General features: G+C 46.7%; 1 protein-coding gene across 5 annotated transcripts in view; it reads left to right on the plus strand.

Moving 5' to 3' along the window:
* Positions 1 to 4,422: 4,422 nt before the first annotated feature.
* Positions 4,423 to 13,823, plus strand: part of LOC122382805 (katanin p80 WD40 repeat-containing subunit B1-like) — a 77,634-nt gene continuing 68,233 nt past the window's right edge. Inside the window, exons 1-2 of one of the 5 annotated variants that reach the window (XM_043368659.1) lie at positions 4,423 to 4,435; positions 7,126 to 7,225. In XM_043368659.1, the coding sequence (XP_043224594.1) occupies positions 7,189 to 7,225 (37 nt within the window). In that variant the 5' untranslated portion in view covers positions 4,423 to 4,435; positions 7,126 to 7,188. Of the gene's footprint in view, positions 4,436 to 4,941; positions 4,979 to 6,335; positions 6,498 to 6,554; positions 6,710 to 7,125; positions 7,226 to 13,823 lie in introns of those variants that run through there. The other 4 variants (XM_043368641.1, XM_043368622.1, XM_043368633.1 and 1 more) reach the window with 4 other exon arrangements.

A 13,823-nucleotide genomic window follows, 5' to 3' on the forward strand; every position in this document is an offset into this window, starting at 1 on the left:
TGAGGCTTCGCCAAGCGTCATTTTTAGCAAAGCTTTTCTTGCCTCAAAGTTATAATGACAACACTCACTGGGAAAATGGTGATATGATATTATTTTAATGGCCATTGAAAATTCTGTATGTCAGATTTGATATTCCGAACAGCTGTTTGGCAAGATTTTTTCAGTACCTTAGTAATCCACTTTGCTAGAGTACTTTTGTGCGCTTTTACGTGAATGCATCCATTTCCCCCTGAAATAAACTTTTATAGTGATATCAAGCATCTTTTTCATTGTGTTCAAACTTTGAATTTCAGCGCCAAATGCTGGCTCTGTTCAACCTTGGACCCCCATTTACAACAACCAGAATCAAGATTCTTTGTCTTCTTTTAAGAACTGCCGGAATAACTTTCCTATCTTACTTCCCGTAACCTGAAACTTGTGTTTTCTCCACCAGGGTGCAAAATTGGTATAATGGTGGTCAAATTTGATTACCATGACATCATCACCGTAGTCATACTTAGCAAAGCTGTAGTCAAAAACAGCATTGCTAAAAATGACCACTCTTGACCAACCAAACCTCACCCCACTGAGTTCAAACACCCTTGTCAAAAGTCCTTACACTTGACTCCCAGCTGTTGTGTCTTTGCTATGCAATGTTAAACATATAAAACATCTTACTATTCATGAATGCGCCATGACTCATGTAATCTTTTCACAGCCAAGACGCTACTAAGGTACTGGGAATGTGGGGAGTGCAGCAGCATCAGTGCAGCACCGATGGTCGGATGCGACGGCTGCGATAAATGGTACCACTTCCGTTGTGCGGGGCTGACTAAGGAGCCAGGTAAGCGCAAATGTTTTCTGTCTCAGTATTTTTGTTGCAGCTATAGTGATCAATGAAATATTTTCCGCACTGTTCAGCCAAACATGTATTTCAAACAATCAGAATCTGCTTCCCAACCAAGGGCGTCACCACAGGGGGGGGGGGGACAGAGGGGATCTCGTCCCCTCCACTTTTTAAAATTTTAACATTACGCCCATGGCGTTGCATGGAAAGAATCGACTTGAAATGGTCCTTGTCCCCTCCAAAATGGTCAATGTCCCCTCCAGTTGTCGCACCGTGGCGTCGCCCCTGTTCCCAACTACACAAATTTAGTCAAACAATGTGCCAATATGGAATTTTCAGGTTGAGTTGAATGAAATAGGAACAATGATAATTGTAGATTACGTATACCTGCAAGAGAGGAAAACAGAATACATTGTATTGCTTGTCCTTCACCGATACTGTTATTTTTCCATTTCTAGAAACACCGACATGGCGATGCAGGTGGTGCTGCCTGGTGAGGCCGCGGTCTCCGGAATCGCCTGCAGACGAAGTCACCTGACGTCCATCTGCACATCACTTGCAGCAGTGAGGCCTGCTGACAGCGTCTGGCAGTGTCGGCAACGTGCCAGACAGCTATCTGGAGTCCTGCTCACCGCAGGTCGCCGACAGGAGGGGCGACGCATCGTCTCCGAGGTCGCCTCAGCAGCAGTGAGACCCCACTGGCCGTCTTCTTAGGCTTCAACTAGATTGCGAACAACCTATGCTGAGACAACGCCCATGACGTGTGATCCGGTACCGCTACCGCACTGCGTGCCTGTGCCCGCCGTGAGCCGCTAGTGCATGGGTTCCGACGACCATGAGAATATGTGTTTATGTTGCTTTTACTATTGTTTATACGTTGAAGTGACGAATTGTTTATTTTTCGCAAGCCTCCGCTGTCCGGTTGCCTGCAGCTCCATGCAACGCTAGCTGTACTGTTGTTTTAATGTTGTCTCTCCGCTCAGCTCTACTGTTGCCTCTCCGCTCATAACAACCTATGCTGAGACAACGCCCATGACGTGTGATCCGGTACCGCTACCGCACTGCGTGCCTGTGCCCGCCGTGAGCCGCTAGTGCATGGGTTCGACCATGAGAATATGTGTTTATGCTGCTTTTGATACTGTTGTTTATACGTTGAAGTGACGAATTGTTTATTTTTCGCAAGCCTCCGCTGTCCGGTTGCCTGCAGCTCCATGCAACGCTAGCTGTACTGTTGTTTTAATGTTGTCTCTCCGCTCAGCTCTGCTGTTGCCTCTCCGCTCATAACAACCTATGCTGAGACAACGCCCATGACGTGTGATCCGGTACCGCTACCGCACTGCGTGCCTGTGCCCGCCGTGAGCCGCTAGTGCATGGGTTCGACCATGAGAATATGTGTTTATGCTGCTTTTGATACTATTGTTTATACGTTGAAGTGACGAATTGTTTATTTTTCGCAAGCCTCCGCTGCCCGGTTGCCTGCAGCTCCATGCAACGCCAGCTGTACTGTTGCTTTAATGTTGTCTCTCCGCTCAGCTGTACTGTTGCCTCTCCGCTCATATATGACACCCTCTATATGAATGGCACTACTGATTGTCACACCCACTGTCCGTATTGTCCGTAGTGGTGTCTGAGCAGTAATCGCCACGCACTTTCAGAATGTGGATCGCTCATGATTGTTCAATACAATACAATACAATACGCCCATGTTCATACAGCGCGCAGAATCCAGATTCTATTGAGGAGAGTTGAGCCAAGTCACCATAGGCTCGGGAAGAGAGCAACGTGGAGGCCCACTGCCCCTTCCCCGGCCCCCACTGGGGGCGCCAGCGCCCAGCCACTCAACTTTTGACTGGATGTCAAGAGCGTCGCCACGAGGGGAACGAGTCGCCGGCCAGCCAAGGTAGCCAACGGCGTGTGAAGGTTGCCTGACCTCGAGGAAACTGAGATGGCACCAACGGAGGTTTGTTAAGTAGGCGACCAAAATTCGAGCGGCAGCAATCTGGGCACCTTCACAGATAGCAGTGCCGCGTATCAGGGGCCAGGGCGCCTTCGACGTTTAGCTGGGCGCCGATCATCAGGACGCCGGGGGAATATGACCCAATATCCCCCGTAAATATGTGCCTCGGAAGGGAGACCCAACCATAAAACTGAAAGCTCGCCGTATTTTATCCACTATTTTTCGAGCAGGTCCAGTAGATTTCCGTCCTCAAAAGTGCGGGGATATTCCCCAGTGTTTGAGGTGGATGGGACTATAGTAGCGTTTACACCGACAGGAGATTCCCATTGCCGGCTGTGGGAAACTGCTGTCGGTGTAAACGCCATTCATATTTCCTGCGTCACCCCTGTGGGGACGCCCTTACTCCATGGTGCCGAGCTTATCAATTTGGATATCAATGGAATCAAAATCTCTTATCGATCGATGAAGAACTAAATTACCCCGACCCGGAGAGCGTCTTTGGAATCAAAGCAGTAGCACATGACGCAAGACTTCAGGCAAATAAATCGTTCTTGTCTGAAATAAAACATTTGTGTATTGATAAGCACGTTTTATAAGCAATGGTAGCAAGATTTTCCACGTATTTGGTGAAAGTGATAATTTAGTAGCAGATACTTACCGTCGCATTTCGTTTTTTTAATTAATAATTTATATTGTCAGAACTAGCAACATATCTCTTTACTCAACAAAAATTACAAAAGTGAAAAGGAAATGATAAATTGCCTATATTTTGGTAAAACTATAAATTAATTCAGCACACATTTTTTTACAGCGTTGAAGTCCAGCTCCAAAGGACAGCTGACGATCGTAGCCGAGCAGGCTCTTTGGTACTTCTTCACTATTTCTTAGAAGTACCCGTTAGTACCGATCATGTCTCACATAATAAGCTATTGGAACAAAAATATGCATGTTCTTCTAATCATTCTCCTTTCACACTTTAAATAAATACTTTTGAAATGCATTTACTAATTAATTTCACAAAAACGGCTTGAAATTTTACAACGTCAAAATACTTATTCCAATTTCCACCGTGAAACCACCACTATGTTACTTGCTTACAGAACCGTGCGCACAGTGCGCGCAGTTTTATCGTGACGTCAGAGGGTGCTTCCTTAGTGGCGCCCCCTGGCGGGGAACGCGTGCAAAAAGTCCAGCTCTTAGGCATGTCCAGAAAGAGGCTTAGAAGCGAATAGGACCAAGATACGTATTACAGGAACTATTTCTTTCCAAAAAGAAACATTAAAATGCAAAATAATAGGTATTTTTTTCATTTGCTTCTTTTGAAATAATTATTAAAAAAATATGTCGGTATTTTGTCAATAAATATAGTGCAAACCAAAAAGAAAATATCAAAGTACTTTCAGTTGAAACATTTTTCTGACAGCACTACAGACGAATCAAGAGAGGCAAGTGCTCAATGAGTCAAAGCAAGACAACTTTATGTTTAACTTTTTTTTGTTAAGTTAATTGAGAATGTTTTGAGCAGATTAAATGCAAAAAAGACATAAGATATTAAGTTTTTAATTCAGTCACCTCTATTGCTACGGAAGTGCGCCACATTTGTATGCTATTTCGTTTGTAATGCGCATCGGGCCGAGAGCCAAACTAGATCCGTTTGACGTCACTGATACGAATTTGCTCATGTAGTCGGTGCACCGAATGCGTTCTTGGGGAGCTGATGCGAATTAGTGTAGTGCGTATTTGGGAACGGATCGCTCATGTAACCACCAGGCCTGAGGCACACGATTCGGGCCGTATTTCACAAGAACTATTCTTTGCTGACTGGAAGCGTCAACATGCAAAATACTAAGCATTTTTTTATTGGCTGCCTCGTAGAAAATAGCAAAAAACTGTTGGTATTTTGGTTTAGTCTTTGCATGTGAAATAAAATGAATGAAATATTTTGATAGATAATTTTTTCTGACCACCCTGCTGTCGCTGCATGGCGAATCAGTGCCCACTGACTTAAAACAAGAAAACTTTGTTTTCATTTTTTGATTTCATGTTAATTTTAAATGTTTTTGAGCCTATCAAATGATAAAAGTATTTAAAATTTAGTTCAGTCGTCCCGGTAAATGCCGCAACTGCGCCATGACTGTACGCTAATCCTATTCCGTTTGTGATGCGAATTACCGGCCGTCGAGGAGTCAGCCCGGGTGAGCCAAACAAGATCCGTTTGACGTAGATAAAACGAATTAGTCTCATGTAACCGGTGCCGTAGATACGTTTGTGGGGAGCTGATGCGCATTAGCGTAGTGCGTATTTGGAACGGATCGCTCATGTAACCCCGGTATATAATGTGGAATGCGCATCGGCCGCCAGATGGTGTCCAACGGTGCCGCCATGTTGCGCAGACCAAGAAGCGGCCGCCGCCTGTGTTGGGGAATAGGGAATTCGGGACCTCGATTTACGTTTGCGGTCGCTGCATCCGTTACGTTCAAGCTATGTGGACACGGAACCCGGTATCTTACGCAGAATTGAGTGGAGAACAAGATGGAATCCCTAAAAAATCCTCAGATACAAGGAACTAATACGTTAAACCCTTATAAGTTAATGGGGAAATATGAAAATTGCTATATTTGCGCCGAGAATGATCTAAAACTATCTCAAGCATATAGAATCATGCTTTCATGCACTCCTTGCAAGGTTCTATGCTTCATATTTGCATTGTTGCCCTTGCGTGACGTCATTTGTGACGTCACAAGTGTCACAATTTTTCTTCAATAACTCCCGATTAAATTGAGCTAGCGAGTCGCGAAAGCCACCAATGGACTCAGGAAGACCTGCCGAATCGAATGATATGCGACATGACCTCTTTCGACCAACTTCGTGACCTGGGGGTGCTGACCTGACCTTGACCTGAGGTCAACACCCTAAGTTGACCTGACCCGAATAAAAAGTATATCACTCGATGCGCCTGAGCTAGCTGAACACGATGATGCCAAAATCGCGGCTCTACGGCCATTTTTGGCGAAGTTATTAACCAGAAACCGAACCCGTGCCTTAGATCACTTGACCTGACCTCAGAGGTCACCGGTTGACCTGAGACCTTTACAGCGGGTTCCTACCAGTCATTCTGCATTATAATTTGCCGCATACGACCACTTTACCGCTTAATTCTAGTTTAATTAGCGGCACATTAGCGAGGTGGGTTCAATCAACCCCCTCGGCCGGGGCAAATGTAGGTCCGGCGAGTGAATTTGAGGAATTCTGAAGATACGATCGTGTTCTCCACTCAATTCTGCGTAAGATGCCGGGTTCCGTATCTACGTAACTTGAACGTAACGGATGCGGCGGCCGCAAACGTAAATCAAGGTCCCGAATTCCCTATTCCTCAACACAGGCGGCAGCCGGTTTCTGGTCTGCGCAATATGGCCGCCACCGTTAGACACTACGGCCAATAGAGTTGAAGCGGCAGTGCTCCCCTGTGCCTGCGACACAATGCAATGTCCTAGCTGCGCCATATTTGAGTCAAAAAGTTGCTGCCAAATTTTGTAAATGACTGCCAAATGCTAAAATTTCAACAGCATCTAACCGCTTTTCCTTCGTGTCAATTGGTGTCAATTTTGTTTGACCGCGTGATAGTGATTCAATTGTTCGATTACGATTAATTATCTGTGCCGCGTGAAATGGGGGCTTATCATCACTTCTGGTTTGATCACCGCTTCATTTTGTGTAAGAATTTAGGGGCATGTCAATGTTGGTTGTGCGGGTTTCGGTTATCGGTGTTTATTTATCATTATAGAGGCGAACTCGGCGCTCATTTTTTATTTTTTGTCAGATTTTTGAAATTTTTGAGCCTAGGATTGGTAATTTTGAATATTTTATTAATTTTGATGAATCAGACAACATGCAGTGTGTCAATGCCTGTGATGTCAATGTTTTTGGTGGGTTTTCTCGTCTGAATTATTCTTATTTTCAGAATTACGCAGGTTCTCGTCAATTGTCAATATTTACCTACCTATAAATCTGCTGGCTGCTGCCACCAGACATGCATTTGTTATTCCTTAGAATAACTAGGAAAGATCCCTGTTTACTCACCTGTCAATGAACATTCTGCTGCTTTGTTTGCCAACATGATTTAGAAGTTTTATGGTGTAGTCCAGTGTACCCGCCACCTGGCCTGTACTCGGCAATATTGTGGAGGTCAAGGTCTTCACAGCATGCCTTTCTTAGCCTGGACTTCAAAGTCTGACTTTGGACTTTTGCCTCAATCCATCCATGCAATCACAAAACTTGTTTTACACCACAGCTTAAAATTGTAAGTGTGTAGTGATTTTCAGGAAAGCACTCTTTGTTGCAGGAATTATTGTTGCATCCCTGGTAGCCTGTTACCTTTGAGAGTCGAGGCGGGTCCGTAGAAATCATGGCGGCCCGCCCAGTTAGAAGAGGATCCAAAATTGGTGAGTACCGGCACTGAGTTAAGTGGCTTAGCGCCACCAGTCATAGTGTCTTGTGCAGGGGCGCCGCCACGGATTTTTGACTGGGGGGGACGGACTGACCGACTGAAAACCCAAAAGTAGACATTCTTACCGTGGCTTTTTCGGTCGGATGCATTCAACGTTTAAAGCAAATAAATATGCCACTTTAAACATAGGGTTTTGAACTGAAGTAACAGTTTTGTAGCTTGAGCTGCAACGAGAACAAATCGGGAGCTTTTAAGGCCCAACGATTACCCTAGCCAAATATATCGGTATCGATTTTAGGTTTGAAGACTGAAGTCATTCCCAGAGATTACACTTTGTCATTCTCTTACTGAGGAATCCATTCCCTTACGGAAAAATGCTAGCCAATCAGCATTCAGCTGGTTTGAACTACGTACTATGCTTGGTCAACGCGTAATCATCTTCCGCTGCAATATAGGTAAGTAGCCTCTACGAAAGATGGAAAATAGTGATGTAAAATAAACATAAAATCCTTTTGCAAATATTCATTATTTCCTGACCATTTTAAGTTTAAAAACTCATAAAACTGTGGCAAAACAACTGGTTTGAGGAAAGTAGGTAGTTTAGGTTTTAGGTATTTCCTTAAAGTAATGGCTAATAGACCGCATTCCCATCGAGTGCCTACCTATATACACATCTGATGTCCGATTCAGTTTGACACGGCAAAGCCTCGTGTTCTATCACGGTATAATTGCTGATGTAGGTATGCCACTAATATGATCCATAATGCATATATTGCATAGGTAAGGCATATTGCATACCCGCGTGGGGGAGGGGGCGTTGTATAGTCACAAATCTCTCTTTTTGGTTTGTGCACGAATCGGCGCGAAGCGCCGCGAAAATTGGCAAAAAAACATTGGGCAAAACTGCTCCAAAATACGAATTTTGCAGCCCGTGTAACAAGCTTGATACCAGAAAACCTTAGGTCAGGAAAACCAAGTCAAGTAGTCAAGTCGCCTCAAAGTTTTGTGGTCCTGTCAACCGTATAGCTTATTTCCAAGAAGCTGGAAATTTAGTGTAGCGTGACTGCAGAAGTGTGGGGTCGGAGCCGGAATCAGTCGGAGTTGACTGTTTTGGCCAGTTTTGGCCAGAGTCGGAGTTGAAGTCTTCGAAAATGTTCGGATTTTGACTTCGAGGTCGGATTGGTGTAAAGTCATGCTCTTGGCTGGCTAGACGAAATATATTAGGCCCGTGTTCGGTCAGTCGTGTTATACGACACACGTTGATCACGATATCAAAAATCGGCAGTTCCGCGATGACAGGTCGGATAAGAGCTGGAGATTTTGTTGGCCGAGGTGGCAGGGGTCAGACCAATGCACGTAGGCCCACACCCCATAAACTGAGTAGCTAAACCTCCTGGACCCTCTCAGATTCGGCACCGGCCGTTCCATCTCTTCCATCCTCAGGACAGTCAAATCCTTCTCCTCCACGCCGCAAGCCCCTGCTCCGGGCTGGACGGGCAACTCTATCTCATGCGGGAATGGCTCCACTGGAGCTATAGTCCTTTGCCGGGTGCAGTGAGTGCCAGTGGGCTGGGCTGCCTGTTCAATTGGTCGGGTTCATCCCAAGTGGCTCACTGGGGTGGTTGCCCCGACCAATGTCTCCAACTAATTCTTTCATACTTGCGGCTCTGAAATGGTCTCATCGGACCGAAGGGCCTAATCAAATTTCGAGTAGGATAACAATAAGTAAAATGTCTCCCACTAATTCTTTCATACTTGCGGCTCTGAAATGGTCTCATTGGACCGAAGGGCCTAATCAAATTTCGAGTAGGATAACAATAAGTAAAACGCCTTTTGGGGCGACCAACGGAGCGAGCGAGAGGGTGGGGTGGGCCTTGCACGTGCGAAATTGCGAGGGGATACCTCCAACTAACTTGTGCACTGCACCCTTCTAACCGGTCCCTAACGATGTGCCAAATTTGAGCGCAACCGGCCTAGCCGTTCTCGAGATCTGGAAGCGGCACCCTGCACGTGCGCACGTGCAAAATGGGTCCCAACTGACTTTTGCACGGCACCCTACTAACCGGTCCCTAACCATGTATCAGATTTCAGCACAATCGGTTCAGCCGTTCTCGAGATCTGGAATCGACCCCTGCATGTGCGCACGTGCAGCAGCACCCCAACTCTGGCACATGGATATGCAGTGCCTAATGGGTGCCTACCTACATGCCAACTTTCAGCGCAATCGGCCAAGTAGTTACCGAGATATTGCAACAATTATAAAACTGACACCTCTTCGTTTTGCACGTGGCACGTGCATAAGGGGCCACCCACATGCATCGGGAATAGTCCAATACTTGGTAGAAGGAATGAAGCTACCCTACAAAAATTACCGCATGTACACGTAAATCGGTCAAGTGGTTGCTGAGATATAAGCCTAGCAAAAGCGTGACCACGGCATACTCAGAAATTTCCGTTAACCTACGAAAGACTACGCTCGCTTCGCTCGCTCCGTAATGAGTTTGGGGGGACGTCCCCCTTCCATTCTGAGAGTGGGGGGGACGCGTCCCCCCCGTCCCCCCCGGTGGCGGCGCCCATGGTCTTGTGCCTGAACGACTGGAGGTTGAGAGCTTAGGTCAGGTTGCAATCCATTAATTACCCTACATTACCTTAATTTGGTCAGAATTTAATTTGGTCAGCAACTTGGCCTGCAGGGAACCGTTCTCATTGAGCTCATGACCTTTTGGACTTTTCTAGGCTCCTGTCAGGTACGATGTACCTGATAATTAGGAAAGATCGTATAATAGGACAATAAAACACAGAAATATGGTGTAAGTGGTTGAGAACACTTCATGTTGCACTTCGCTCGAGTTAGTTGCACTCCACCATCACACAATACTTTGAGAATTGAGCTCGTACGCTCATACACAGTTAACAGGGAAGATAACAGTCAAGTCAACTGAAGAGATGCTCAGACTAGTGGGGACACAATCTGATGGTGGAAGGTAGCAGCCGCCACACCAGGCTCGGACAAAATAAACATATGCATGGTCGTCTCCGGCCTCTGAATTCTTCCTAAGTAAGTTCTAAATTTACCGTGACGTTTACAGGATGGCGATGTCATGAATGTCAATGCCGCATGTAGAGATCAATCAGTGGGATAATGACCATCTCCATATTCAGTAAGCTGACTTCTGTCTATATTCAGGAAGCTGACTTCTGTCTATATTGAGGAAGCTGACTTCTGTCTGCCAGGTACGGCTGTCCTCTGTCCATTCACCGCCTAGTCCTCCATTCATTCGCTACACGTTATTTCCCGACCCAGAGCATCGCGAGGTGCATAGCGTCTCTGTTGACCGACTAACAGCAGGCACTGAATGAGTGGCGTGTCGCCGGACGGTATGACCGTTAGTATTCTTTTAATCACCGGGTTGCGGTTGCTTGACAGTAGCAATGTATCGTCTATTTTTCCGGAGCCAAACGGCATTGTTCTTTGTCGCTGATCGTTTGTTTGTTAGGATGGTAAGCTCTGTGGCTGCATAAGTCGAGAAAGAAAACAAAAATGGATATAACTACTTAAAGGTGTGAAACTATGCATGCATGATCGGTAACTAGCTGAAACATCAGAAGTCAATCAACAGTTGAAAATAACTAAGTAAACCAAGTGGCATAATTATGAATGAATGCATGCATGCATGCATGCATGCATGAAGTCCCGTAATGAAAAAAACGACGTTGTTTTATTAGACATTGGTCAACAAGGAACTATACGGACCGAGGTACAACGGCAAATGAATTGACGCATGCATGCATGAATGAGAGCGAGTACTTTGTACAGGTTTTGTCAAAAGCTACATAGTTTTGAGTTACATAATACTAGCATTACGAATTAAAGCCACGTATCCACTTAGGTATATGCTTTTAGTACAGCCCACCGCTAAAGTAATGTGTGGTTTTACCAATCTCAACGGATGGCTTTGACCGACGATTTTTAAATGCGGACTGATTGAAAAGAAGACGTCAATAGATAAAGTTGTAGCTGCAAGGGTGAAGATACATGTAAGCTACATTTAAAGTCTCGTTGCAGTCTGGCTGATCGTTCCTAGGCTTCAGAAGCAGAACATACCCATGACTGAAACCACACATTACTTCTGCTGTGGACTGTACCTATCAAACATGTGAAGTTCTTACTATCAAAATTTAGCCTTGATAATCGATAGTTATCTTATTGTCACGAGTGCCACGCCACCCTTATCGTCAGCTTAGCTACTCCTGCTTACAATCTTACTATGTCACCGTTTTAACGATAAATGTGAGTTGTGACAAACAATTCTCTCCAAGCTCCCACTCTTTCGTGATTCTCATTCGGACTCATTTATTAAATCCAGTGAAAATTTATTTCCTTTGTCGCTTACATTTAAACAGTGAATTTCGACCTCGGTAGTCCGAAGGAAGGACCGAGTCCGAGACTGTATAGCGCGGACGCTTTTTGGGCTGGTTTCCAATCGACAGATAGTCCTCTTCTTTGTTCGTTGGTAGGTATGGGAGAAACCTGCCCTCGCTTCTGCTCTGTTGTCCATTTGACCCCCCGAGGTCCGGTCATCTCACGTTGCGATCTCTATCAAGGCGTGAGCGCGCTCGCTGCGGGCTGTAGGTCGGGCCCGGGGGCGAGTTTCCTAAGTGTGGAACTGCCCATACCTAAGGTCTCTGATTGGCGTAAGCTTCGCCAAGATGACGTTGCAGGCTGTGACGTCATGGCTCACAGTCGGCCGACCAATCGCTGCACGATTATAGGCTAGCGGCGCGCGGCACTAGCGCCCCTGGTGTTATTATGGGAAGTTGAGCAATACATTGAAATCTAATACGTAGCTTAGCTTGTGTTGGGAACAATTACGTATTACTAAGGCGTCAATGTCTCACAAATTAATTCGTCCATGCTCCTCAAATTTTGCAAAGTGACCTTATATTGTGCGTCATAAGGTACTACGCTTCAAACAATCAGCACACAGCACCAGCCAGGCACTGTTACAAGTAGCGAGCAGTTAAGTGGCGGCAGGTGGCGCTACCATCTCCAGCATCGGTCCAGACGGCGTCACTCACTATCCGCGCTATAGATCCGCACTACCTGCTAATGAAATAAATAATAAATCCGCTAATAATCTCGCTAATAAATCTGCTAATAATAAATCCGCACTACCTGCTAATCTGTGTCCTATTGGTGTCAAACATCATTCAACGCCGACAGGCAGTATCACCAGCCGTAATACTGAAGACACGCAGTGCACAAACCCCACCGTCAAAACTCAAGCACCTCGTAGGAGATATGCTTCCAAGGTGGGCGAATGCACGAACGATAACTGAAATAACACCGGTTATATATTCACGTAGAACAAGTTGCTTTTTCCCTAACTAGGGAACTCGCTAAAATTAAGACTGGCTAAATATTTACGCAGGATAACTGGCTCCGCCTCTTCGCCAACTTGAGGACCCGCCAATCCATGCACCTAGCCGCCAGCGCCAACTGATGACGTCACTCGAACGGGCGACGGTATGAATAGTTCCACACTTAGGAAACTCGCGGCCCGGGGCGGACGGTGACGCAGCTCTGACGTCACCACTGTGCGTGGTGTGCGTGCGGGCGGTACCAGCGCGTCAGATCTGACCGCCGCCGGCCGGCTGGGAAGTGGCACATGGTGCTAGCAGCCTCGCACTGGTGGCGGTGACGGCGAAATGTGCCCGTTGAGACATCACGTGGCCCAACTCTAGTTAGGGGACATAGGGTCCAACTGCTGGCGAATGGGACCTGAAGGCGGTGCCTTCATCTCTTGCTAGCCGGCTGGACAGTGGATATGTTTGGTCCCCGCTGCACTGCTCTGGCTGGCCGGTGATGGCTGAAATCGTGTGTTGCACTATTCAGCGACAAGTCTAGCGCAATGCTGTGTAAAACGATTCCAGTGAAGACCGTAACATGATACGGTTTACGTTGATAATATGGCAACGTTTAGAACCCACAAGTCAAATCGAGGGACCGCTAATGGTCTGTCAGCCTAGCGCAGCCGCTGCATAATGGTGTCGTGGTGTGTGATTTTACGCACAGCCGCTGGGCTGGTAAACTATCCACCGCAGTGTTCCCTCTCGGTGCCAGTTTCCGCGCGATGTATTGCGGAACTAACGGGTCTCGGTATAAGCGGTGTGAGCCGTGAGACGCCGGTCACCGCCGGTGGCCCGGTGCTGTGTGAACCGGCCTCTAGGCGACCGCACGGCCGCGGCAGTAGTTCGTCTTGCAGCCGGGGGCACTCACGTCTCTCCACCGGTCACGGCGCCGGAGGTATCGTAACGTGCGGCTCGTGGCCTGCTTCACAGCGGCCGAGTGCAGGTGCTGCACTGCTGCGCCGTCCCCGGGCGCTGCTCTCCGTCCGCCTCACTCATATCTCACGCTCCACACACGTGGCTGACTAGGCGGATACCGTGCGAGAGAGAAGTGGAAAGGCGGTGCGGACGGCGGTGTGTTGCTTCGGTACTATGCAGGACTGCGGTAGTACGAGTATTTTAACTGTTTGTCCCTCGATTTGTTTGTATTTGCCCTCGCTATTGTCACGAGTGGTAGAACCTGA

The sequence above is a fragment of the Amphibalanus amphitrite genome, unplaced genomic scaffold, assembly GCF_019059575.1.
Source record: "Amphibalanus amphitrite isolate SeventyFive unplaced genomic scaffold, NRLGWU_Aamphi_draft 000012F_arrow, whole genome shotgun sequence".
Taxonomy (NCBI): domain Eukaryota; kingdom Metazoa; phylum Arthropoda; class Thecostraca; order Balanomorpha; family Balanidae; genus Amphibalanus; species Amphibalanus amphitrite.